Genomic DNA, 27,045 nt, shown 5'->3' on the forward strand with positions numbered 1-27,045 from the left:
AATATTTTGTTTTATTATATATTTTCTTAAAAAGTATATTTTTATTAAAAATAATTATAAGATTTATAATAAAAAATTATTTATTGTTATCTACTATTTTAAAAAGTAGTATTTTAAATTAGAAGAAATATTATTTTTAATTTAAGTTATTATTAATTATTATAATTTAAAATATTTTATATTTATTAAGTTTTTTTGGTTTTTAAATAATATATTATAAAAAATTTACTAATAATATTAAATTATTAAATTAGATATTTCTAAAATTTAAAAATAAACTAGATTTTTTTATTTAAAAAAATAAATTAGAATAAATTATATAATTTTTATATATATCAAATATATATTATTATAACAGTAGTAGTATTAGTAGTTAAGTTATAAAAGAATAAATATTTTATTTTTATTAAATAATTAATAATTATTAAAATAATATTATAAAGAAATATTAATTTTATTTATTTCTTAATATTATTCCCGATCCTACCAAAGAGTAAAAATAATAAAAAAAAGAAATAATTCTAAAAAAAATATAAAAAATATACTAAAAATAAACTTAGTATTTATTCTATATATTTAAGAAAATATAATATTTAAAAATAAATAAGATTTATAATTTTTATCTAAAATATAAAAATCTTTTTATATTATATATAAAAAAATAAATAGATTAGAGAAATACTAAAAGTTTTAGCTATTAATAAAAATTATTATCTAGATATATTATTAGTATTATATAAAAAAAAGCTTTTTATTTTATAAGAATTAATTATAAATATCTAATAATAAATAGATTAAGATCAATCTAACTAAACTAGCTTATAATAAATCTATCTTTAAATATTTTAAAAAATCTATATATATAAGTATCTAATTTAAAAATACTACTACTTTAATATCTACTAATATATAGAATAATAAATAAAAAATTACTATATTTATTAAAGAATAATCCTATTAGAAAAAATAAAATAAAAAATCCTAAAGCTTTTATTAGTATTTAAATAAATATATAAAATATATTTACAAATTTTATTATATATTTATTTAAAAACTAAAATTATAATATTATTTTAATAATTATTAATTATTTAATAAAAATAAAATATTTATTCTTTTATAACTGAACTACTAATACTACTACTGTTATAATAATATATATTTGATATATATAAAAATTATATAATTTATTCTAATTTATTTTTTTAAATAAAAAAATCTAGTTTATTTTTAGATTTTAGAAATATCTAATTTAATAATTTAATATTATTAGTAAATTTTTTATAATATATTATTTAAAAACCAACAGCCAGACTAAAAAAATTAATCTAATATTTAAATAATATTTTTAAGTTTATATAAACTATTTATAAAATATATAAAATTAATAATTTTTTTAACTAAATTTATACTAAATATAATCTATTCTAATATTATTAAAATTATTTTATTTCTTATAAATTATATATTTTATTTTTATATAGATTTTAAATTTATTATTATTTTAAACTATTTAGCTGCCAGAAATATAAACTAGTTTACTATAAAAATATAAGCTATTATAAAATTTATAAAAATAAAAATATTTATTATTTGAATTTAATATATTAAATAAGTAAACTAATGATATAAACTAATAAAATAATTTAAAAAAAACTAAAAAAATATAGTTAGATATTTATAATATTAAAATACTAAAATCTAATAAGAAACTTAATTAGAATATTTTGAAATTATATAAAATTAAAAAGATTATTAGTTTATATATTTATTAATTAATCTTATTTTCTAATATAAAAATATATTTTATATTTAATATTGGTTTATTTATTTTTATTAATAAAAAACTAGTTTTAGATTAATACTAACTTCTATTACTATATATAAAAATTAATAATCTAAAAAAATAAAATATTTAAAATATTTTTGATTTTATATAAAATCATAAAAAATACAGCTATCTTCGATTAATATATATTATAAAATAAATTAAATATCTAGATTTAACTACTAAACTAGTTTAGTGTTTAAAAAATATTTATTAAATAATTAAAAATTTTTATTATTATTATTTTAATAGATTATAATCTATATCTTAATAAAGCTTAGCTTTAGAAAAAAATAATATTACTATAATATAAATCTAATATATTTACTTTATTTGATTAATTTATTATATTTTTTTAATTAATAATCTTATTATTTTTTAATTATTTTATATATAATATATAAAAATTTTTAATTTTTTATTTATTTCTTATTTTATTTATAATTTTTTAAGCTATATCTTATCTATAAATTTAAAAATAACCTAATCTAATAGCTAGTAAAAAATCTAAAAAGACTATTATAAAGATCCTCCCAGCTTGTGCTATTATTCCTACCATACAGCCAGACTAAGAACCAGACACCAGCCCGCTCCTTGACAATAAGACTTTTATAATAATTAATATTAATTTTAAATTTTTATTTAATTATAAGCTGCTAATCTTTAAAAATAATTTTTTTTATTATTAAATATTAGAAAATTAAAAAATTTGATAATCTTTCTAAAAATTAAGACTTCTTAGTTTATACTAGCTATTAAAATTAATATAATATTTTATTATATTTTAGCCTAAATTATTTTATTTTTTAAAATATTTCTTTTTATTTTTAATAAATTAATATTATAAAATAGGGCTTTTTAATTAATCTTTAATTAAACTAGGCTTTTTTTTAGCTTATTTATCTTAATTAATAGATTATTAATCTTTTTTTTTTAAATTTATTATAGATTTTTAATATTAATTTGAAAATATATATAAAACTTTTCTTATAAAGATTATAAAATTCTTTAAATATAATATTCTTTTTAAAAATCTTATTAATTCTATTTATAAATAAGATTAATTTTTATATTTTCTTTTAAATAACTTGGTCTTTAATATATTTTATACTATTATAATTATTTTTAATATTTTAGTTTTAATACTAGTTAATTTAAAATTTAGCTTATTTTAAAATCTAATTTTTATTTATTAATTTTATACAGTTTATAAACTATAGTAATAAATAATTTTTTTAATTTTAATAATAATTTAATTATATATTAGAATTTAAATTAAATTTTTTTTATTCTTCAGTTATTATACAGTCTATAGCTATAGTAATAGAAATTTAATTAGAATTTATAATCTTAAATTTATATTTTTTTAAATAGATATTTTTTAAGATTGACTATTATTACCATCGACTTATATAAATAAAAAAAGACTTCTTAATAATACTAAAAATATATATTTTTATATATTTTAGTTCTAAAAAGCTTTAAAAAATAAAAATAAAAAAAATAATACTTCAGATTATATAACAGCCGATTAAACCAACTAAATCTTTTTAATATAATATCATTTAAATAAAATCTTAAATATAAGAAAAAAAATAGCTATATTTTCTGCAGTATTATATTATCTAGATGTAATATAAATAAAGCAAAAAGATTGAATAGATTAAACTAGTTCTAATCTGCTACTCTGTATAGATACCTTCCGCATGGCTCTTATAATTATACTAATAACCAATTTTTAAAAAGCTAAATTCTATTAAAAATATTAGAATTTTCTTATTATTTTATAAAAATATAAATAATAAGAATATTATTTCTTTTAAATTATTTTTATTTTATTTAAAAAACTTTTTTTATATATCTTTTAATAATAATTTAAATAGTTAGATTAATAACTGCTTAATCTAGGTATATCTTAATTATACTAAGATTAAAAAAATAATAAATAGATTTTAATATTAAAAATAATTAAAATAATTAATTATATAGTTTTTAGCTATATTATAGTTAGATATAAAAATTTTCTTAATCTAACTATAATCTAGCGGTCAGATATAAAAATTATAATTAACCTAACCTGACCTGGCTGTTAGCCACTCTATCTAGTTCTAAAGATTAATTACAGAGAAAATGAGCTATACAGCTTAATACCAATTTCTATTTAAATATTTTAATAATTAAAAGATATTTCTAATTTTTAAAAATTAAAAGTTTTTATTTAAAATAATATAAAATATATCAACAGATCTCTTATATATATAAGATATATTAGTTGAGTTATTAGTATTCTAAAAATCATCTTTTATGTGGGATTACAGGGTGATCCGTTGGCTTGCGTGATCCATCCGCTTACCGATTACGTTATAGGCTGCTGTAGTAGTAGGTATTGTATAATATAGATATAAAAATTCTAATTAATCTGATCTGACCTGGCCGTTAGCCACTCTAGGCCTACTGGGAATTAGAAGAAGTAGAAAAGATACTACAAATAATATAGATTGAATAAATATAAGATTTCTTGATGAAATATTAATAAGGTTAACACTCTAGAGAAAGAAAGAATAACAAACAAGAAGAGGACTTATAATTTAAAGAGAATATAAAAAGAAATAGATTTCAGCTATCTGAGCACCAATCTAGACTACCGGCCGAAGGCGGTGAGCTGCCCAGCCAATGGGAGGCCAGGCCCTCCACACAATGATGAGTTATTTGTCCTGAATGAATAGTATGGCTACATTTGCGACAAATAAGTAGATGCAAATCGTGGTTGGCATTGAACTGGCTGCAGCGGGCTCGTGGTTATGGTTTGCTCACATCCTGACCTAGAGAACATAGTAGTAGTGTACTTTTGCCACCCTGCCCTTACTATGCAATCTACTCACATTCAAACTTGGCTTAATGGGGTTGAAATTTATTGAGACAATGGATGATGGAGAACCAAACCTACCCCTGAATCTTCGAACAAAAGACTCTCGTTTATACTTGCACCCTACTGTGTGTTTTGACGTTGATTACTTTGATGGATGTGAGTCACTGCGGGATGGCTGCATCCCATCCAAAATAACTCGACAACTTTGCCTGGGGTAAACTACAACTCTGAATTGCTCAGTACACTTGAGACTCATATTTGCAACAAAGAAAGTGATGGCGAAAGCAATTTCAAACTTTGGTGGCTCTACGACATCTGGACAGCCTGGCACTTAGGGTGCAAAGACAGAATGCACTCAGTGCTCGCTCCACTTTTCTTAACTACGGGGACCCATTTCCACCTATCAATTGCATCGAGGTTCAATGTAAAAACCCCCATGGGTTCGAATCGGACCGAGAAGTGGAGGGCGGACAGGGCATTAGTATGGCATTGAACTTAGAGCGCTAGCCCATAGTTGGACGACTTGCAACTGCCGCGCCGATGATGGGACCGACCCAGAGTTGGATCACCTCAGTTGCAGATGGAGACAAAAGTCATCGCAATTCCTCGATTTCCTGGAGACCACATATCGCCCAGCGCAGCAGGAACACTGCTTATTGAAAACGCAAGTATGCCTTCAAGGAATCTTGTCAAGAGTATACCAGCAGTGTTCTTGCTAACGGCCATTCCGATGCTGAGGCAGCCCATTATCGCAAAGGCAGGTATCATTTCAACTTGGCGACCATAAACCCCACTGATTGGAGCCCAAAGTAAGGGCCCAAGCGCACACTCAGTCCTACTGCAGCAGCCTGTGTAAAAGAAAACAGCAAATGAGAAACTTGCGTAATTCTAGAACTTCAAGCACTCAAGTGAAAGAATACCCAGGACGAACAAAGCTACAGTCAGTGAGGTGACCTCTGCCTGAAATCCTGTATTTTGTGCAATTTCCGCATCGGCTGAGGATAAGATCAATGAGCCTAAAGCCCCCCGCCAATGCCAGAAGGCTCATTTGAGCGGTCAGCCAGAAGACTTTTAACGCCGGATGAACATTTTCCTGGTCCAATTTCTCCCCTGATTCGAAAGAGACTAGGATTCTTGTTTCTTGAAATTGTGAGGCAACCTGAAGGGCAGGCAGAGTGTGAGAGAGCGAGGGGTTGACGTAAGCTATTAACAGACAATGCTGGTTCCATCATTGGAGAACTGGAAACATCGCTTGGAGGCCGCATGCGAGATGTCATATTAACCTGATTCACACCAGGCGAAATGAGGAATTATGTTGAGTAATGGAGAGCAGTCAGTTGCCCGGTCTAGCCTTTGAGTGGGTCATTATGTCAGTCCTATTAGGGTTACCTTGTAAGGCTGCACGAAAGCTCGCACGGCTTCAAGGTCCCCATACCACTTTCGTACGGAAAGAAAAGACTCCAAAGTCTAATCTCATGTCTCACTTTAGAGGCAAACCGCTGAATGGCGTGACATTGGCCAAGACTGTTACCTCATTGGGATTCAACACAGGTAGACCGCATTTTAGAAGGTTGAGTGTTGCAAGCCATTGAAGCAAGTCGAAGTCCCTATATGTAGAGTTTGCAGCCCAGAGTTAATGTAGATGACTGTCAACAGAGTATTAAGCTCGTAAAGCCTTCTTATGACCGCCAAAAGGTGCATTAAAATATCTCTTGTTGCCGTTTTCATGATTGTAACCTTCATTCATTGAGTAAGCCAGCGCCTACTAAGATTGGCACGTGCTTTCCGACTAGGTTAGATTGCGGAATAAGAAAAAAGAAACAAAAAACCATGACTTCGCTGGTGCATCGAGCAGCCCGTCGGCGCATCCGATGCCTTATCGTCCGTGGAGAACTTTAACCTTAATTCTCACTGTATACAGATGGGTCAAGATGGGCCTCAGCACCATGGGTTGGCAAGGCTGAGGAATGACCGAGTTTGCAGGGTCTGAGCGTTGGTCTTTCGGAGTTGAATTTCCCGTCACATCGATGCTTCCTGCCCATGCCTTGACTCATGGCAACATGTCCAAGTACCGTGCCGATTTTCCATTGCGTGCAGCGGCGCAGTCCTCCTTGCCTAGGCTAACGCAGCATAAATAAAATAACCTTGTCGGGAACCCCCATATGATTGAGCAAAGAAGTAAACTCGGCTTGAAATCCTCGGTTTAGTTTCTCTTTTCGAAGCAATTAATATGAAGCCCTGTCTCTATGCTACCACACTAGTTCTTTTCAGGTACTTGATCCATGTGGCTAGTGGCAGGCTGTACCTTGTAAAACGGTATTCTTTCAAGTTTGGCCCCCTCAGAGCTTTTAAGGAGACCCAGGGGAGGTTGCCACCCAACTAAACAAGTCTTCCATTCTTTTTATTGTCAGAATTCAGCGAGGAACTGACCAAGGAATCCGCAAAGACTAAGGCTTAGGTGCTGTCGCAGGTACTTAAGAGCAAGCCTGGATCTCTTTCTCAGGATTTGAAACCAAGCCTTAATCCACTGATCATGCTGGACAATAGCCAGAAGCCCTCCACCGCCGTCATGGCGCTCGATAGGCCCGACGTTCTGACCAGCAAAGCACCCCCAGCTGCCCGGCGCTGGTGGCACTGGCATGAGCCAGGTACAACCAAAGAGGAGAAGTGGCTCATATTCAAGCTTGACTTCTTCATCCTGCTTTACTCTTGTCTAGTATGCCTCTTCTTTTAACGCCTCCCTGTTTCTGGCTTCAAAATCCCTAGCTAATATAACCGACCATCAATAGACTTTTTTCATCAAATATCTGGTACGAGTCCCGCGAAAAACCCTGACATCGCCACACAGTTGACGAGGATCCACGATACCACTCAAGTTACGGCGGCTGTCTGACCCGGCTTCTAGGATCAAACTAATGTGACTAATGCCTATGTCTCCGGGATGAAAGAAGATTTAAGCCTCGGTGAGTGTATATGGTCCAGGTGAGGTTCCAAGCTAAACTTCGTTACACTCTCCAGGTGGTAGCGATCTTAACTGGCTTACTACCTACTTCAACATTGGTATCATGGTTGGTGGTCCATTCATTACGATGGCGCTCACAGTAACCAAGCCACGTTACCTGCTTCCGACATGCACCGTCATATGGTCATTCTTTGTCTTGTTTATGTACAAGGTACAGGATATCAAAACGCTCTATATCCTACGGTAGGTCTCGTTGTCCAGTGTAGGCTTCAGGAACTTCCCGCTAATGCGTCACATTCACCATCAGCTTTTTCGCAGGCCTATTCGAGTCGGGCGCCATGCCCGGCGCTTTCTACATGGTAAAGTTCACACGATCATATCATTTCAATTGCTCCATGATTGACTTGGATCACAGATTGGAAGCTGGTATCGCTCTACCGAGATTAGCCGACGGTCGGCATTCTACTGGTTTGCTTCTATCGGTGGTGGAATGTTTTCAGGTTATATCCAGGCTGGACTGTAAGTGATCATGGACATGCGCTGGATGCAAACTCATTCCTACGCAGATATGAGAATATGAACGGTAAGCTCGGATTAGCCTCTTGGCGTTGGGTATTCATATTCGATTTTATCATTGGCCTTCCAATTGCAATCTTTGGGTTCTTCTGCTGTCCAGGTAAGTTATCTTGTCGACTGAGGAATTTTAATGGAGCCATAATGACCCGCGAAATCGAAAATTCTAGACGAGCCGACCGGTGAGCGACCGTGGTGGATGACGGAACGAGAGCAAGCGATGTCTATCAAACGAATCGACGATGAGAACCGAGATGTATCTGTGATGCAATGGAACTCGGGAACAGTCAAGAGAATCCTCAGCTCTTGGCAGTTCTATGCATTTGTCTTGTCTTGGGGGTCAGTTTCTTGGATTGTCTGCCCTCAACCTCTGTCTTGTGCACAATGCTGACCATGTTCCATATCAGCTTCATGGAATGTACATGTGGAGTCAATCTGCAACGTTGGATGACTTTATATTTGCAGTCTCTCAAAGTTGACGGACGTCCACGCTATTCTAATCAGAAAATCAACAGTCTGCCAACAGTGATCGGTTGCGTCGTAAGTCTCAGACCTAGAAGGACGATGCCGTGCCTCCAGACTAATACTCATATTTGGCAAAGGAGCTGGCGTGGCTATTAATAAGTTCAACATTGGCAGACTTTTTGAATGTCCGCGCACCTATTATTGCCTTCCTAGGACTAGCTCAACTCACCGCTTACGTTGTATTCTACGTCTGGTCTGAAAATGTGCCGCTGATGATGGGCATGTACTACTTGTGCAGCGCTTATGGCGCCGTTTCGCCCTTGATCAGCGCGTGGCTGAATTCATCTTGTGGGGGTGATAGGCAACTTCGTGCCTTGACAACTTCACTCATGATCTCTATTGGCTAGTAAGCCTAATCCCTGACAACCAGATAGTGTGGCTAGTGACAATACTGATATGCTTTACCAGTGCCGTCGAAACTGTCTCTCAGCAGTTCATGTTCCCAACTTCAGAGGCCCCACGGTTTGAGAGAACCCATGGCTACGCATTTGGGATTGGTTGGGTCATCGTTATGATTGTTTGGTGTGGACTTCTGTTACCATTGGTTGAACGGCATTTCTCCAAACGTCGCCTAGCCCACCCAGGCAGCTGCTAGATCGAGGATCCTAGTTTTGCATGGTTTTTATGGTAGAGCAAAACGATTCAAATTTCATCACCGACATATTGTCGCTGAAAAAGGTACATGACATGACGAATTTCCTTCGTCGTCCCAGCAAGGCGATGGCATTTCATCAACTCTGAACCTTACAACAACCAGGTTGCGAAAGCTCACTTCTCATATTCGATACACAGACCAAATTGTGAAAGTTTGTTCCATTCGGAAGACTATTTTACGGGACTACGATGTTCTGACATGTATTCTCATCTTAATATACTTCAAGGACTTAAATTCACTGCAAATGGGCAAATAAGTATGTAGGTTGTGCTAGGATGTCCTACCACAGATTGGAAAGCCGTGGCATTATGCCTCTGGCGAGAAAGGACAATGCTGCACCAATGTGCAATCTTGCAAGTACTTTTATGCTAGAGCCTGGTGAAACCCTATTCACTTTGTGGGCTAGGCTGTAGGCAAGCCATGTTTGCAAATCTACCTATGAACATATCGCAATCTCTTCGAACCACACTTTAAATATCTCCAGTCACCATCAAGCTCTGGTCGTATAAAGCAACTGTCATGGTCTTTAATACTCACGCGGAACGAGGTTGCAGCCTAGAAACTCGTTTATGTCTGTTCAATTAATCCACGTCAGGTTAGAAAGCACGCCAATCGGCCAGTAATGAGTTAAGGTGACAGAGAAGGGAGGAGGGAGAAGATCTCTGATTATAGTCAAGGGAATTATAGTCTAAGGACATTCATTATCCGTTTTATCCATATTCAATCTATGCCACTTCCCCCTTTTGCTGAACTTCAGCACTGACAGCGGATGATCAAGCTCAAAATTTGGTCCTTTGCATTGGAAGCAAATTCTGGTGGAGGATTTTGGCGGCTAGATTTGCATGATGCTCTTCAACCACGCATCCTGCAATTCTGTCAACTGCATCTAGATGATACCGATGCATCAGTAAGTCAAATTATGCGTTCTCGGCTTTGAAAGGAAGTATACGCGCGTTCGAGCCTTCTACATACCGTGCATCACCATGAATATCGGAATTTTCAAATCGATCAAAACTTGGAGAGCGGAATGTAGCGCAAAATATGTAGACTCTGCGAGGCGGCAAACAACGCACAGTAAAGCCACACGATAGTTCACGTCAACCGCGGTGGAGTTTGCCTGAAGTGCTTCAATGGCTCGCCACAATCTTGCTTCAGCTAGCTGGTCGGCATCAAACCCTTCATTTTCTGCTTGACAGACAGCCATTGAGAGTCCAAATGCGCTTGTTGTAAGAATTTCCCCATTCAAATGAAACTTCCGAAGGGTTTCCAAAACCTGAATAATGCTGCAAATTCCGGAGGTTCAAAGTTGCTATATAGCGTTTTATAGTAATTGCCATGAACTGCGTTTCCGGGTCTCCCACACCTTGAGTGACGAGTGTACCCGGATTCAATGGTTTGGAAACATTGCGAACAGACAGCATAAGATTTTGGTCCCTCGCCACGTCAACTGCAGCGGTGTGTACCACCTGGGATCCGTACGATGTCAAGCCTTTGAGCTCAGATAACGTCAGATGACTTAATAGAGTTGCATCTGGAACGTGATGTGGATCGGCTGTGAAAACGCCGTCGAATTCTTTCCAGATTTGTAGCTGCGTAGCTTCCAGACCGGTAGCCACCAAAGCAGCGCACAGATCTGTATACCCACGCCCAACATGAGCAAGTAAAGCTCCAGCGGGCTGAAGTTCAAAATACCCGGTGATGATAGGAATTCCGGAGACAGACAAGATCTTTTCCGAGACCTCGGTAGCAACCCTGCCCACAAAGGCTTCATCGTTCCAATCGATTGGAGATGACAGCGCAAGGTTCAAATTACTTACGTCCACAAAACTTGCTTGAAGTCCGATATCTTGCAATATTGCGACGAGGTAATGACAGCTTAATCTCTCGCCGGCGCTGACCACTCTGCCAACACACGCTGGGCCGACTTCACCTAAAAAGTAGGCTGCATTCAGTGTCTTAATCACTGACGCACACTCGTATCGAATTCGTTTGATCAACTCCTCTCGGATGCTGAGGGACTGAATGTCTCTCATGGCTGCTTGGACATGTTCGAGCTGCATACCATCAATGAATCGAGAGAAGCTAGCGCCATCCGTTTGAAGCTCACTACAAGCTAGAAAAAGCCTGATTGTTATGCATTAGTGGGATTTCGGAGCACCTGAATCCTCGACAACATCGACTTACCTGTTTGTCGTACCATTCTCCTTTGTTGAACGGCTGATGGCTGAACAAACGACCGCGACTCTATGTTCTTGTGCTCCGGGTCTTTCAATGGTAAGGAACTAGATTGACTCTGCATTGGAGCGTCACACATACCGAATAATGTCTTTCGCGATGTTGGTTGCAAAGTGGCCGAGGCTTGTTCCGCCAAGCTTTTGAACAACCCAACGTTCAGATTTCAATGTATTCTGTTTTTCCTGTCCAGCTAGATCATTGGTTTGTACAAACATGTCAGGCTGGAGGTGGCTTGTCTCCAGAGGAACAAACTGAGACATATTTAGTATGCAATGCTGAAGGCCTTTGTGTATCAGATCATGTGTGACGAGCTTTATGAAAGTTTTGGGAATTCTTCAGATGTTAACTTTATGTCGCCTCGCATGTGACGGGATGGTCCGCATCTTTACATACGAAAGTGGAACCATTATAGCACATGTAGACTAGTGAAAATCATGTATGCTTTGAACATAGATACACGATTTATTCGATCATACAGAACAGAGAGTGTATTGAGTTTTGCATATACACGAAGTCTGATTGTCATAGGGATGGAGACAACCTTGCTGACGATCCTTCGCGCATGTCTGTCTCATCCGCCCCCTCCCAGAGTCCTCCCAGTATACTGAGGGATTTTTGCCTGATCTGCCAAGTATATGAGGAGTACCTTGTGTAAAATTAATTTTTGTAGTGGAAACGACCATACCTGCAAGCTATTCTCGAAATATGAGGCCTAGTTCGGTCTGGAGCACAAGCCCTCACTCTCAATTACCCACAGGGTCCACTGATATGCGTGTGTGAATAATATCAGTGACACCTAAGAGCATAGTAGCGCTTCGCAAGGTTACTGATGCAGCTGAATTGCTCTTCTCAATTAGTAACGCATGAATTCAGTCTGTGTCATCAAAATTGCCACCGATGATACTTGCATGTCAAGATCACTTTCGCGCACCACGCTTCCTGTATGAGAAAGAAACTGTCGAATTACTCAATGATCCGTAAATTGACCCAGTCCAGCCTAGCTTGATTACATAGGATCGCAGTCTGTTTTGCGAGAGATGAAAATCTTTGATCCTTGAGGGTCCGTTCTAAAACTCGCAGTGCTCCATCTTGTTCTGTCGCACATCACCATCCATCGATCTTTCAAGCATCCTGCTGCCTTTCTCATTGATCTGACTGCAGGTCACAAGCCCTTGAAGATGGTTTCATTTATCGATCAAGGTATCGCCCTGGAAACTCGCTCAGTGAAGGCCGTTCTAATCGAATTGCAGGCGGAGATGTGGCAGCAGTGCACACTAAACAACGCCGTCTTCAGAATCGGAGCATAATGCAGATTCCGAATCTCAGTCTTGAGTTCGGAGGGTCTTTGAAGAATGTGCCGGTATCATACACTACACTAGGCTCTCTTTCGCCGTCAAAAGACAATGCCATCGTGATATGCCACGCCTTGAGTGGAAGTGCGGAGGTTGGCGTCTGGTGGCGGTCATTGCTAGAATACGGAGCTGGCGCAGCTCTCGATCCATCAAAGCACTTTATTATTTGCATGAACTGCCTGGGATCTCCCTATGGCACTGCCAGCCCCTTGACTGATAGGGACGGAGATGCATCATTGGGTCCTTACGGGCCGGACTTCCCGTTGACCAGCATTCGAGACGACGTTCGGTAAAACACGAGATTCACCACGACCCTTGCTAAAATATCGCTAACGTTTGCAAGACTTTTTCGCAAGGTCCTTGACCGCCTAGGAGTGGTACGAATCCAGTCAGTCATTGGCGGCTCGATGGGCGGAATGCATGTCTTGGAGTTCGCCCATTTTGGCACTGAATACGTCAAGAGTATTATCCCAATTGCAACATCTGCAAGCTACAGTGCATGGGGTATTGGATGGGGAGAAATGCAACGACAGTGCATATATATTGATCCTCGGTTCCGTACGTTTCGCCTGATGAGTTCCAGATTTCAGGGGGCAACTGAGCTTATTTTCACATCTTATCTAGGAGATGGACGCTATAGTCGTAATGATGTGAGATCTGTTCCCTCGAGAATTGGCACGCAGATTCTAATGTCAAAAGCCGCCTAAACAGGGTCTCGCAGCCGCTCGAATGGCCGCAATGCTTTCCTACCGAAGCCAGAAGTCCTTTCAAACCCGTTTTGGTCGCAAAGTGCACGACGGTGCAATTGAAACAACTGCGAAAGAAAGTCAACTTGCTCCGCTTGCTGTTCAATCTTACTTGCAATACCAGGGTACTAAGTTTGTCGACAGATTCGATGCTAATTGTTACATTGCACTCACACACAAACTTGACACGCATGACATCTCTCGTGATCGATCGCCGACCGTGCAAGACAGTCTGGCGACGATCAAACAGCCAGCGCTCATACTCAGTATTGAAACCGATGTACTTTTTACGATCGAAGAACAGTTGCAACTTCACAGATGGATTCCGAACTCAATCCATCGGGCCATAATTTCCGACGATGGCCACGATGGATTCTTGTTGGAGACGGACCAAATCAATCGGTTCATTGGGAGCTTCCTGAAAAGGTTAGACGGTAATGATCCGGTGGACGGCACGTCTCCTACCGGCAAAAGTCGGGGCCTGCTGAGGTCTGCATGGCAGTCTATTGCTACTAGCGCGTTGTGGATTGTTTCAAACTTGAATTTCCGTGGAGGAAGATGAAAGGAATCCATCATTGACCTGTTTTTCGTTTTTATCTTGATCTCACTTTCATCCACACAAGTTCACCAGCTTCGTGGACAATATTTGCTTCCCTGTGTCCTATTAAAGGAGCATTTCTGTCTGTATACATCCTTGTAAGAATCTCCATCTCACGATGAAGACAGACCGATGGAATCCTCAACCCTCCGATCTTCAATTTCACTTCTGATCACGTCATAGCCAGCACGTATTGCAGTCCAAGGAAAGAGAATACTAAACATTTAGAAACGGCCACCTTAGGAAATACAACGTTTCGAGAAGAAAGCAGACTCGATTCTTTCTCAAGCCTCCAGGCCATAGCACTCGTTCGTTCCTGACATGATGTCATGACCACTGATATCAATATACAAATTTGCACATCCTTAAGGCAGGGGTGTTGATGGAATTAATTTCGGTTGGCTTCGAAGTACTCATTACTTAGTTCAAGGTTTTTGATGACACCGAGGGCCTTCCCGACGGGTGTGATATCATTCTCAATCGTACCGCCCGCACTAAACAGATGCGTGGATGCTGTTTTCAAATTTGCAATTGGTCATTTGGCCACGGGAAAATGAATAGACCACGTCATTTCTAGCTGGTCAGAAATCACGCTGCAGTCTATACATCCTACTCAAGGATCTGATAGAAGTAAAAGTTGATGAGAGCAGGTCTAAACCCCAGGCTTGAGAAAGTGGTCATGAAAAACCAAATGCGTTGTGAAACATTCACAGTGATATTGAGGTCTAACAAAACAAAGCAAGTCTACTCCTCAGAGTACGGGTCCTTGTTCTCAGTCTCCTTCTCTATCATCTTCATCTGCGGGATGACAGTTCTCCATTGTTCGATGGATGAGATTCCATTGAAGTAGCTCATGGTGTTTGGGTGCGAAGCGCGCCAATCGGCGTCCAAGATCCACTCCATACCACGAGCCAGGTACATTGCCACAAAAAGATCGGCCAGGGTAAGGCAGTCGCCAACAAGGTAGACTTTCGATTCCAAAGCCTTCTCCAGCAGATTCAAAAGATGGATGGAAGCTGCTTTGCCATTCGCAACGGCTTGCTCATTGTATGGGCCTGGCTTTTTCAACCCAGGGATCAAAGGCAGAAACCTGCGTTCCGTTTGTGAATATTGACAGGACCAACGACGGAAGAGGCAAGACGTACCATGAAGCGAGAGTGCCTAACAACTCTTGATTCGCCCAGCTGGCCCATGACACGACCTCCGCAGCCTGTTCTTGAGACCCATCGCCAAGGAGTTTCGCGGCGTTGTGGACTTTGGCCAGGTACTTTAAAATCTCAGCAGGGGTTTAACGGACTTCTGTCGCAACTCACCGTGGTAATTGCGATGACCTCTGTAATTTTCACGGTGGGTGCTTTCAGTGCAGGGACCTTTCCTCGACTGAGGGGGAATTCGGAGATGTACGGCTCGGTGTTGATGTACATCCGAGGAACTACTCTTGAAAGATGCAGAGGAATTCCTTCGAGTGCAGCCTGGAGCAAGTCAATTCTCTTAGTCATGTAAGTGAAGTAAAGCCCAATCTTGACCTACCACAACGCGGATGATGCGGGTGCGCGGGTTACCCTATTGAACCATGATATTAGGCCATAACTATACGAAAAGAGACGTGGTCACTAAAAAGTCACGTACCTCGTAACCATATACTGTCAGTTCCATTCTGCAGAGTAATGCCCTGTCCAGCGGTCTTGAGGGATTAAGCGTGAAGATCGAAATTGGCAATTGCAAGTCAATTGAAGTCAATAATCTGGTTTGATAGGGGGGTACGTTGTTCAGATAGAGAATCGCCGATGACAAAAATTCAAAGTCTTTTAACTTGAGCTTGAGGTCAATGCCTTCCCCAAAGGTCCATGACAACAAGCTTAGTGTGTCATTGCTTGTGCCCCTCTGATCAGATTATGAATCAAGAATGTTCGAGACACCCCTCTCACCAGCCTTACACCTGGGAATCCGCGGGCCGAGCTAAGTCTGGCTTGTTCAAGGCCTGTAAAAACTCTTGGTAAGATTACTGAGCGAATGACATTTTTTTCCGGAACCCCTCTTTTCGTAACTTGTTGTTGCCAATTTCATCGATGATCATCACAAGAGGTAAATGGTGATCTCATAGGGAAGTCAAAATTGGATGACCAGCCCACTTCCTTCATTCGAAACTTGCCATGGGTAGTAGATCCCGACAGGGGTCTTGTCCGTCGGTGAGGACCTTGAAGATCTGACAAGGCCAGTGGGGCCTTCCGCCAGGGGTAACACCAAATCGAAGAGAATTTGCAGATCTCGCACCTTGGAAGTCAGCGCCCACTTACCGACGGCTGACGGGCGGCACCTCCCGCATCCGGGTTCAAGGTTGGTGGCCCGTTCAGCCCTCCAAGGAAATAGCCTTGCTGATGCCAATCACGCACGCTTACTCCCCCAAGGTACTTGGCATTAGTCTAGCGCATCTAGGTGCGGACCCACACGTTGTACTATATTCACGTTTGTTACCGAAAATCGTGAACCTCGAAAATGACAACAGGCATCATATCGGGAGCTGGTATTGCTTCGGAATTGTCGCTTGATTGAGAATAGTGTTAAACCCGATCGTTAGTTGCTAACCTCTTCAGACGCAAAGAGTCAAACAGCTCACAGTAGAGCGAAAGATCTAGCTAAATACCAAGCGATGAGAAATTAAAAAGCTAGCATAATCATTGTCTACAGCAAAGAGTCCAGGATACACTTTTGAACTGCCGTTGACAGCCCCTGAGAACAAGTTTTCGTGCGTCTGAAAATTGATTGATCCTTTCCATGGCGCCTACGGAGCCTTGAGGGTTCAAAAAGTAAGACTTTACGGCTTGAGAATTCCTGAACAAACTATAATTAAACAATTATAATTTAAACCGTCGAGCTAAATGTTCTCGTTCACTAGGCCCTCTCCGGATGAAACGATGTCTCCTTCCCCGTTGACATCCAACTGGTCTGACTGGTGTACATTCTCGCTTGCTACATGTTGACTCCGAGAGGCCTTCAGCGTATTTGCTTCGGCCAGCGCAGCTTGGAATGCTGCCAGCAAGGCACGTTTATCCTCTAGCCCAACCGACACTCGAACTATGGATTCGTGTAGACCACATTCACCGGCCCAAGCCTTCTGTTTGTGAAAAACGGTCTGAACATAAGGCTGAGCCAATGTCACAGGGGCACCAAGAGAAGGACCTTTGTGTACATTCAGTGCGTTGAAAAAGACACTTGCCAGTTCAACGTCATCGAATTCAATGGTAAACAAGCCCCCGTAGCCAGGAATGAACTCCTCAGTCGGCTGACGCATAAGAGCGCGGTAGTTGTTTGCCTGCGAGTCGAGCTTGGGGTGATATACATGTGTGACGACGCTCTTCGGATCATTGCATAAGTGCTCCAGAGACTCAGCTAAGTAGCCGGCGCTGTCATTGATGCGAGTTGTGCGCATTATGAAGTCTCTGCTGTTTTCCTCAAGCTGCTGCGCGTCGTCGCGGAAGAGGCAATTGCGATATCGGGCGTCGAGTGTATTCTTCCAAACTGCATAGTAAGGGGAAGAAGAATTCAAAACGATACTGCAAAAGAAGTCAGAAAGGTGGTTGTTGAACAAAATCCGATCATCAATTGTCTTACCTTCCAGCCATAACGTCAGCCGAGCCGCTAAAGCTCTTGGTCAAAGAGGTGACTAGGATATCGGCAACGCCCAGCACGTCGACATTTGCAAAGCCCCCGACAGTCTCATCGACTACAACGGCAGTGTTGAATTTGTCTGCCAGCGCGCGAACGTGCCTCAAATTGGCTGTACGTAGCAAGGGATTGGAAGGACATTCGCACCAGATAGCTTGTACCGGAGTTCCCGCAGCAGCCTGTTCAGAAAGATATCCCTCCAGTTGACCCAGGTCTGCTTCAGTGACAAAAGGAAAGAATTTTGCCCCGGGGCCGAAAGTCTCCACGAGCTTGAGAGTCAGTTCGTAAGGAAACCCGAACACCACAGATCGAGTTCCACGCCAATGAAGAAGCAGCTCATGCGCATGGTAGATTGCTGCCATCCCTGTGCTATAAAGATAGACATCATCGCGAGCTACGAGCTCCCCACGCGTGGTGCAACTTGGAGCTCGCTCGAGGAGATTTGCAATACGCTGACAAAGCTTGCGATGAGAACGCTCGGACCATCGACCAAGTACAGAGGGGTACTCTTTGCACTTAGTGTCACTAGTCACGTCGCGGATCGTTCGGACACGGCTGTTGAGAGTTTGAGCCAGGCGGGAGGAGATGCCGACACCGACCAAGCGCCAGAATGTGTGCAAGGGCACTTCTTGATCCTTAGGACAGAAGACGCCGTGAATGGTGACGCAGTTGTGCGTCATTCCCGTCTCGACCGACCATAGCTCAACCTCCAATGACCGAATGGACAGGATATCATCTGGCAGGGCCGCTTCCCCGTGGATTTCCTTTGAAGTCGCGAATTGACGACATGCGACAGCATATTCAAGGGTTGGGAAAAGAAAACATGTGTTGATTGGGTTGGAAAATTTCTCGAGGCATGCTTTGTTAAACTAAAAAGGTCTCCACGTCAGAACTCAAGCAAAGAATAACAACATGCATAGTTCACACCTTTTTGACTTCTTCGTGAATGAATGAGCGTGGATATCCAGTAAGCTGGGCGTTCTTCACTCGGGGTGCGCCGGTGAACATCTCTTTAATGTCATCCCATGTGGGCAGTTGAACGGAGACAGCGTGCTCAACGTTTGGCACGGGCTGGCCCATCGCTGGCGTGAGGGGCAGAGGATTCAACGATTGAAGATTGATAAGCATGTTGACCGATGGAATGAGCTTACTAGAAAGTGAAGGGTACGTGAAGAGAAGAGTGTTTGGCAAAGCAATAATGCTCAGTCTGGGCGTCGTATTGACCCTTTATCTCTTGCAAAGTCAGCCAAGTAATCGACATTCATCGTCTATCCTGTTTCTTTGTGGATGGGTGATTGAAATTTTCATGTAACGTATTGCGACATTGCGTATTTGTATAATCAAATAAGCTAGCATTGATTACTGTGGATAAAGTTGGTGTGGAGAATCTTTAAAGTGGACTCGGAGTTTCATTGTCAAAAGTACATTTGGGGTGGATTCTCAAGCCAGCACTTTTGGAACATGTTCATCAGTCTCTGAGGGTACTCAACCTTTTTGATGGACAGAAGTCTAGGCTAGGAGCGTGACATTGCGATGAGGCATTTTTATTCATGTCAGATGATTGATTGGAAATCAGCCATGTGTGAATATTCGAGATCTCAGCTTATTCCGGGACATGGATATTTGAACAACGGGCAAGACCCTATTTGCACCGCAGTATCATCTTGAGCTTCAACTTTGACTGGAACGACAAGATTGACAGATTCTTTGCCATTTCCATTGATTCGCAGACTTTCAGCATGGCGAACTGTGAAAATGTGCTCATTGTCGGCCATGACGTTTTGGCATTTTCGACGGCTTTGGCCTTGTCTTCGCGCCGCCCGACCACTCAAATCGTGGTGGTATCACCAAATGTCCCTTTCAAAGGCCAACAGGCCCGACTTGGTGGTGATCTTCGACTTTTGCGAAATGGGTATCACCCTGAGATAAAGCCGGACTTGGTCACTCAGACACACCGCGTCCTATGCCAGGATCAAGATTTCCGAAACTTCGTGTATCGTCGCGGTGAAATCTGTGCACTCATGAGAGGCGACGTCAAAGGTGAAAGGATTATGGACGAAATGAAGACCGCTATTGGTCCGGAAGCCTCAAAAGGCATTCCAAAGCTCCTTTCTTACACTGAGGCTATCCGTGGAAAGCTTCCACCCTCCACTCCAGCGACAATTCAAAATTCAGAAATGCCAGACTCTTGCTGGCAGGAGGCGATCTTCGACCCATCTTCGGCCATGGTTGATATGCTTCAGCTTTTATCAATCCTCCACCGTCGGTGCCAAAGTCGATCCAACATTACATTCCAATTCGGCGATGAACTCGATGGTCCTATTGTTAAGAGTAATGTATTTGAAGGACTGAGGCTAAGCGACGGCTCTGAGATTCGAGCCTCAACGGCTGTGGTGACTGATGCTCTGCTCAGCCAGAAATGGTTTGGGGACTCGTTAAGCTATACAGCCGTTGGTTACGACGTCGCGTGGCTCCAGCCATCCGACTCACTCGTGACAAAATACAAAGACATGCCCGTCCTGAGCAATCTCTCAACCGGCTTTACTATCTTCCCGCCCATCGACGGTGCATTTAAGTGCACGCTGGAGATGAACAAATATGGTCACCTGGATGCGTCGAACAATGATTCATTTGCTTGGTTGCTTTCTTCCAGTGTTGAGCGGGAGATACGACGTAACATGGCAGATATTCTACCGGAGCTTGCCGATCAGCCATTGGTACGACCAAGATTGGCATGGAATGTGACACCAGACAAACGTCAAAGCACTATTTACCGTGTCCCGCAGTGCAGCGGGCTAATCGTTGCCACTCTTCCATCCATCATTGAGCCGCAGGGAGTAGTACTTGGCTCGAAGTTGGTTGAAGAAATAGATCAAGTCGCTCTACTAGACATGTCCCATAAGCTCAACTTGGCGGAAAACCCCCCTATTACTGATGACCTAGCATTCCACAAGCCCATCGTGATCGTGGGTGCTGGTGTCTTTGGGCTGACAACAGCCTTTCATCTTGCACGGCGCGGTTACAAAAATGTCACTCTTCTTGACCGTGAGCCATATGACCAGACTGGCTACAGCAGCCACGCAGCCAGTGCCGATCGGAACAAAATTATTCGCGCCTCCTATGGACCCCAAAAGCTGTACGAAGACCTCGCATTCAAAGCCCTTGATACATGGGAGCAGTGGAACGCACGTGTTCGCAGCGAGAGTGAGTTGCCGGAGTTTGTTTCGTCCAACGATCTCCTTTGGGATAATTGTGGATTTCTGCGCGCTGGGGAATTGACCGGTTTGGATCCGGAAGAGACCGCAACCCAGGACAGCTTCCCAGAAGCTCTCAAAGACACCCAATATCGATTGTCAGATGATTCTCGAAAGAAAGATGCCCAACTGAATGGAGTGTCCCAAGCCAAGCTAGATCCCTTCGATCGATCGCGGCGAGGACTCGGCATGGATGGCATCTTCGATGCAACCGGGGGATATGTCTCTGCAGATAAGTCGTGTTCGTGGGTCCTCCACCTTTGTCAAAAGTTGGGAGTGCGAACCAGGCTTGGCAAGCAATACGCGTTCCGTGACTTCGATCGCATGAATTCAAAGATCATTGGTGTCAAGACCGGTGAAACTGGTATACTATTCCCTGCAGACCTGGTTATTGTTGCCGCCGGGGGATGGACTCCATCGATCGTTCCGCAGGTCGCCGACCTTCTCCAGACAACGGCCGGCAGTGTGCTCAAAATTCAACTGCCACCTCAGAACGAGCGACCTGACCTGTGGAAGAAGTACCATTCATCAGAATTCCCTTGCTGGTCGTGGCGCCTTACAGGAAGCACGTTGCAGGGCACCGAGGTGGGTGGTATATATGGTTTTCCTCGCACCCAGGACGGCTTGATCAAGATCGGCTTCCGTGGAACAAAATGGTCAAATTTGGCATACAGCAATGCAGAAGGGCGCCTGGTATCGTACCCTGATACCAACGCAACGGGTCTACCGACCAAAGCAATGAGTAAGATACGTGAATTCTGCAAGGAGAACATGCCAGATCTTGTGGGGCTTCCGCTATCCACCCGCTTGTGCTGGTACACGGATTCTGTGGACAGTAACTTCTTGATTGACCGTGTGCCAGGAAGTGAAGGGCTGATGGTTGCAAGTGGAGGCAGCGGACATGCGTTCAAATTTTTGCCTGTTCTTGGGGAGCATGTTGTCGATCTTGTTGAAAGAAAGGTCACAGGCTACACTGATCTCTTCAAGTGGCGTGATCCATCCACTACAGGCGAGCAAGCTCCGTTCAATGCTCCATCTGAGAAGTGGCCTGCCCTGTGTCGTGACGACATGTCGTGTAGCTGGAACTGACTAAATGCCTTTCTGCCTTACGAAGGTAAATCAAGCATCAATAATAGACTGCCAGTGGCGTTTGCCAAGCTAGACGGCCGAGCGCATCGAATATGTAGCAAGCAATTGCGGAGACTAAGGCATCCTACATATTATACGTAGAAATTCATTTCCGTCTAGATCAACCCATTCTGATTGTGGTAGAGTCTTCACATGCTGCGTAACGTAGTGAGAGAATACTACAGCAGATCTTCGCAAATGGACATCTAGATGTTCGGTTTTCCCTCAGGATTCGCGATCTATTCCACGTAATGAAACGATGTTTTCCAATTTTTTTGTGTTGTGATATGAGGCTGGTACAGATCAGGACCCAAGCCGAACCATCGGAATTAATGCCGAAGTATTGAAAACGAAGAACAAAGTTGATTAGAAATTGGATTTCAAGGCTGCCACCATTACTCTACGCACAAGGCAGTTACAGGGACCACACATAGCTGCACCTACCATCATAGTTAGAAAATAAATTATCACACCTGTACTTCAACCCAGCGTCTCAACTTCGCAAAGCGATATGTAGTATACGACAATCATAGATCTTGGCTATGCACATATAACAAGATCCACTTCTTGACAGAGACTTAGAGAATCGTCACGGCCTGGACGGTCTGCGCCCTTGAGACGACGTCTGGTTTACCTTTCTCACATTCCTTTGGGCCTCCCAGCAGACTGGGCACGCCGTCAAGCGCGTCCCCAAATTTTCTTTTCAGTTCCGTTCGCAGCTCTTGTAGCTTTAGGCAGTTACCAACACATGCATGACTGTCTTCTGCGCGCCGCATTCGCGCCGGTCATCATCACAGTAGTCAATCTTCTTTCGGTAGCTAGACAGCCAGCTGTGGCCCGTGCGCAGCTGTGTGAGCAGGTACGCGCGATTCCGAATTAAATTCCCGTAAAGGATCTTTGTATACCGGGCTGGTAGGTCGCTGCCAATTTTCTGTAGACGTGCCCCTTTCGTGCTCGGCTTCCACTCTTGGCTCTACTGGGCAAGGATCTTGCTGCGGTTGTATTTGTAGGCGTGCTCCCTGGAAAGTAGCGGCCGGAAGGGGTGCGATTTTCCTGGCTGCGCAGCCTCCTTTGCCGGTTTATCCGCCACGTCGTTCCCTGCGTTCTCGCGAAAGCCCCGGCATCCACTGGAGGCGGAGCCTGATGATCGCGCTTGGCACCTCACTGGCTACCTGGTTGGTTGGAAGAACAATTCTTTGTCTCGACTTGCTTTTGACGTTTGGCATGGATTGTATAGCTGATCTGCTGTCACATAAGATTGTCGCTGATAGTGGTGTTCCCTCCTCGGCATTTGAATTTTGATGCGCTAGGCTGAACATCATGTCGACCGTGTGGACCAAGTTACATGTATTTGCCATTGAATCAAAACAGGCTGTCTTTGCGATCTCTCCATGAAAACTTGAATTTAGCCTAAGAGCTTGCCTTCCTCCCCCAACTTCGTTTCAGCTCATTTTTCCTAATTGCAGTTGAGATCAGGATTTTTACCATTGACCCAAAACTTCACATATCTATCCCCCAGCAAATTAGCCTGGGAGAATTTGAAAGAGGGAAAGCATCTAGGCGGATCGTCTCTCTGTCTTCAAGACTCTGACTTCTCATAAAGGGCTGCTCACACTCTCTCCGTAGGGAATTACCTTGGTGAGTTGGAGAGCATCACAAAGAGCCCGTCAAGCGAGTTGCATTTGACAGGAAGTGCATCGAAGGTGAGGTTTGATTATGTGTCATCTCGAATGCTCTCGCAGCAGCGAGAGTATTCTGACAAGTACTATAGAAGGTCCATTGGATACAGCCAGAGAGTTCAGTGGTATAGACCTTGCAATCTAAAACAGTACACATGGCATTAGCAAATTCTACCACAAAGGCATCTTTTCCAATCCTCTTCCCTTTGTCGCCGTCCGTTCATCCAAATTTCACGACGCTGTGCCCACCATAGTGACTCTTTATTTCGTCACTTAGCATGAGATCTGCTAGGGTAACTTTATGCTGGCTTATCATTTTCTGTGATGGGAACAAAGCCACCTTCTCTCCTCCCTTGGACAATTTTGCGTGATTTACTCGTGCAAGGCATTTTTGAATTCTGTCGAGGATTGCTTGGTTCATTGAGTTCCCGGACTTATTGGGGGCCTGTGGCTAATTGAGCGATCTTGGCAGGCTGGAGAGGGTTTCGAGTATTCTTCTTCCTCCTCTTCCTTCTCCTCCTCCTCCTCCTCCTCTTCTTCTTCTTCTTCTTCTTCTTCTTCTTCTTCTTTTTCTTCTTCGGTTGTTTCTTTGAGGAGGCATGTTCGGAATTTGCACTGGAGTTCGACGGGAGGGACCTTAGGGAGAGGTCAGCAGGGATAAGCTGAGGCGAGGAGAGACGAGGGACGAGCTGAGAGGTTGGGGGCCTAAAGTCGTTTGGCACAGATGTTTAATAGGCAGTTGCCTCTGTGCTAGCAAATCGACGAGGAACCAAGTATTCCAATTTCATTAAGCCTCATTGGCACTATCGCAGCAGCAACGTCCTGCCCTGTTGGCTATCTCCACAAACGAATCCAATTCAACATGTCAAATCAAAAGAAAACATTCAATAGCTAAAAATTCTCTACACTACTTCGAGGATGGCGTTACCTTTCCCACATTCTTCACTCAAACACGAATGATTTTCTACGAGTTCCCGGGCCAATCTGGTTTCTGTTGCCGGTGTGCTAACAAAGGTTCAGAGGCCTGATCCCTGTGAATGTACTCAAGACATTAACAATCCTTGTGCGTTATATCGGAGTTTTGTCGTAATGCAGATTTGAGTGTACATAAAAACGTTCCGATGCAAGTCACACATCTGATTTCACCACAGGAATGTCTCTGAGCCCGGGAATTGTGACCAAGCCCAAATCATTTGACTCAGTTGAGCCAAAACTCGGCTTTAGAGCCGCTTTGTCCATTACAGTAGAGTGGGACGGGACAACTTTAAATTTGATAGATGGTATGGCGTCCGGTACCCAGCATTTAGACCTGCCCGCTTTGATTGTTCTTCTTCAGCATTTGCTAAGAGTATTAGAGGTTCAGTGTTCATATTATAGCGTAGTACTACGCCGCCAATTGCTCCCTTTTCTTGTGTTGCTGCAAGCCTGGGGGCTGTTATTCAAATTCTGTTACCAAATTTCAGCCAAGAAATGCCGTCTGATAAGCGTGGTATATCTGCATTCACTCTTATGCTGAGAACGTACATCAATCCAGTCAACTATTTAGAATGCATTCAAAGATCATTAAATGATCACAAAATCCCGCATCGTCTGTTTGTTTACCATCACAAAAGCCCTTCCAATTTGCACTTGCTACTTTTCTCAATCTTAATATTGCGAACAGAGTGACCAGGAAACGAGGAATAGATATTACAGGTGCAGATGAGTTGGATAATGATAAACGAATACGACTTGTAGTCATGATTGATCGACTGCGAGAATTGGGCATCAGTGAAAATTTCTCACTTCAGGTAAGCAAGTCAATCGGGGTTTGGCGTGTTTGTTGGCTAATCAATCGTAGCTTGTAGTAGTTGGCGATCAACCGAGTGGCAAGTCATCCCTTTCATTCCCTGTGGCTAGCGCCCTCTACACAAAGTTCGCCACCCAAATTGTCCTTCGCCGAGCATCAGATGGGGAAGATTAAGCAAGGATCACAATTATTCCAGGACCATCTTCGCGACTCAATGAAGCATTGAACCAAAAGCTTTTGGCCCTCGAAAAAGATTCTGTCCACTACGAATTTCAGTCGTCAAGATTTCGAAGGCATTTTCGAGGTCAGAATACTAAAGCGTTCGCTATTGGGACAGGTATTGACTTGAGAATAGACTGCTAACTGTATGGGGATACCGGGGCCGAAAACGAAGAATCTAGGAGATGTTGAGAAAAGGTTCTCGGATGATATCCTCAGGATTAAGCTCTCAGGTCCAGACCATCGACACATTAGTGTTGTGGACGTTTCGGGCCTCTTCCACAATAAGAAGACTATACGATATTTTGATCAAGTGGCTGACCTTGATACAAGATCCGACCAAATTTCAAACTGAAGAAGACCGTGCAATTATCCGAGGATTATATGACTGACGAGCGTACCATTATACTGTAAGTAAGTCCGTTTCAGAAGACGAGTACGGATCTCTGCGGGGCTTACACGCAAGACCAGCGCGGTTATGGATGCACGAAGCAACTTTGCGAACCAGGAAGTGTAAGGAAATTAGCTCTGGTTTGATATCACGAAAGTACTCACTTATACTAGCTTCTCCATGACACGTGCCGTCGATCCAGCAGGAAAACGGACTGTTGGAATCGTCACCAAATGCGATACACTGCAGGCAGAAGATGAAGCTGGGTAGGCTCCTAGTCATATCAGGCTTATAGCTTTACTGATCACTCCTCGGGCGTGTCGCTAAAAATGAAGTTGAGCGCCTCACTCACGGTTGGTTCGCTGTGCGAAATCGTTCCACACAGGATATTAAAGAAGGCGTTTCAATCGAGGGCCGGCATCAAAGGGAGATAGCCATTTTCTCAACGATTCGGCCGTTGACTGAGCTAAAGAGAGATCGACTTGGTATCAAGGCGTTGAATTCATTTCTTGGCCATCTTTGATACGACCACATACGCTCTGAAGTTCCTGCGGTCGTGGCCGATATCGAAAAGCT

General features: G+C 41.8%; 6 protein-coding genes across 6 annotated transcripts; 3 read left to right on the plus strand and 3 right to left on the minus strand.

Moving 5' to 3' along the window:
- Positions 1–7,099: 7,099 nt before the first annotated feature.
- Positions 7,100–9,579, plus strand: BO66DRAFT_395024 (MFS general substrate transporter). Its single transcript, XM_025648129.1, has 12 exons — positions 7,100–7,413; positions 7,487–7,507; positions 7,603–7,660; positions 7,716–7,902; positions 7,967–8,018; positions 8,075–8,178; positions 8,226–8,335; positions 8,403–8,571; positions 8,640–8,772; positions 8,835–9,103; positions 9,166–9,435; positions 9,515–9,579. Exons 1-11 carry the CDS (start codon positions 7,231–7,233, stop codon positions 9,350–9,352), a joined length of 1,473 nt encoding a protein of 490 aa, XP_025499697.1. The 5' UTR covers positions 7,100–7,230; the 3' UTR covers positions 9,353–9,435; positions 9,515–9,579.
- A 1,011-nt stretch (positions 9,580–10,590) lies between these two features.
- Positions 10,591–11,862, minus strand: BO66DRAFT_460792 (uncharacterized protein; the record flags this gene model as incomplete). The annotated part of the gene is made up of 3 exons (XM_025652313.1): positions 10,591–11,536; positions 11,597–11,677; positions 11,729–11,862. The coding sequence occupies 3 exons, from the start codon at positions 11,860–11,862 to the stop codon at positions 10,591–10,593; spliced, it is 1,161 nt and encodes a 386-aa protein (XP_025499698.1).
- A 1,073-nt stretch (positions 11,863–12,935) lies between these two features.
- On the plus strand, positions 12,936–14,652 carry BO66DRAFT_460795 (homoserine O-acetyltransferase). The gene is made up of 4 exons (XM_025652314.1): positions 12,936–13,288; positions 13,343–13,557; positions 13,624–13,649; positions 13,699–14,652. Exons 1-4 carry the CDS (start codon positions 12,954–12,956, stop codon positions 14,305–14,307), a joined length of 1,185 nt encoding a protein of 394 aa, XP_025499699.1. The 5' UTR covers positions 12,936–12,953; the 3' UTR covers positions 14,308–14,652.
- A 435-nt stretch (positions 14,653–15,087) lies between these two features.
- On the minus strand, positions 15,088–15,999 carry BO66DRAFT_332693 (glutathione S-transferase family protein; the record flags this gene model as incomplete). The annotated part of the gene is made up of 5 exons (XM_025644147.1): positions 15,088–15,433; positions 15,489–15,610; positions 15,657–15,815; positions 15,874–15,906; positions 15,973–15,999. 5 exons carry the CDS (start codon positions 15,997–15,999, stop codon positions 15,088–15,090), a joined length of 687 nt encoding a protein of 228 aa, XP_025499700.1.
- A 1,357-nt stretch (positions 16,000–17,356) lies between these two features.
- Positions 17,357–19,107, minus strand: BO66DRAFT_281796 (cystathionine gamma-synthase; the record flags this gene model as incomplete). Its single annotated transcript, XM_025643070.1, has 3 exons — positions 17,357–17,897; positions 17,956–18,878; positions 18,937–19,107. Coding segments are annotated over 3 exons (1,635 nt in total), but the record flags the coding sequence as incomplete, so codon positions are not given.
- Positions 19,108–20,966: 1,859 nt separating this feature from the next.
- Positions 20,967–22,067, plus strand: BO66DRAFT_285258 (uncharacterized protein; the record flags this gene model as incomplete). The annotated part of the gene is made up of 1 exon (XM_025643120.1): positions 20,967–22,067. A coding segment is annotated over one exon (1,101 nt), but the record flags the coding sequence as incomplete, so codon positions are not given.
- Between the last annotated feature and the right edge of the window lie 4,978 nt (positions 22,068–27,045).

Source organism: Aspergillus aculeatinus, assembly GCF_003184765.1.
Source record: "Aspergillus aculeatinus CBS 121060 unplaced genomic scaffold BO66scaffold_56, whole genome shotgun sequence".
NCBI lineage: Eukaryota > Fungi > Ascomycota > Eurotiomycetes > Eurotiales > Aspergillaceae > Aspergillus > Aspergillus aculeatinus.

Bases quoted from the DNA above. Each gene is read 5' to 3' on its own strand.
- BO66DRAFT_395024 (XM_025648129.1), top strand. From the start codon at position 7,231: ATGCTGGACAATAGCCAGAAGCCCTCCACCGCCGTCATGGCGCTCGAT. The intron at 7,903-7,966 runs GTAGGTCTCGTT...ATTCACCATCAG, and splicing joins AAAACGCTCTATATCCTACG to CTTTTTCGCAGGCCTATTCG. The intron at 8,572-8,639 runs GTCAGTTTCTTG...GTTCCATATCAG, and splicing joins GCATTTGTCTTGTCTTGGGG to CTTCATGGAATGTACATGTG.
- BO66DRAFT_460795 (XM_025652314.1), top strand. From the start codon at position 12,954: ATGCAGATTCCGAATCTCAGTCTTGAGTTCGGAGGGTCTTTGAAGAAT. The intron at 13,558-13,623 runs GTACGTTTCGCC...CATCTTATCTAG, and splicing joins ATATATTGATCCTCGGTTCC to GAGATGGACGCTATAGTCGT. The intron at 13,650-13,698 runs GTGAGATCTGTT...TAATGTCAAAAG, and splicing joins GACGCTATAGTCGTAATGAT to CCGCCTAAACAGGGTCTCGC.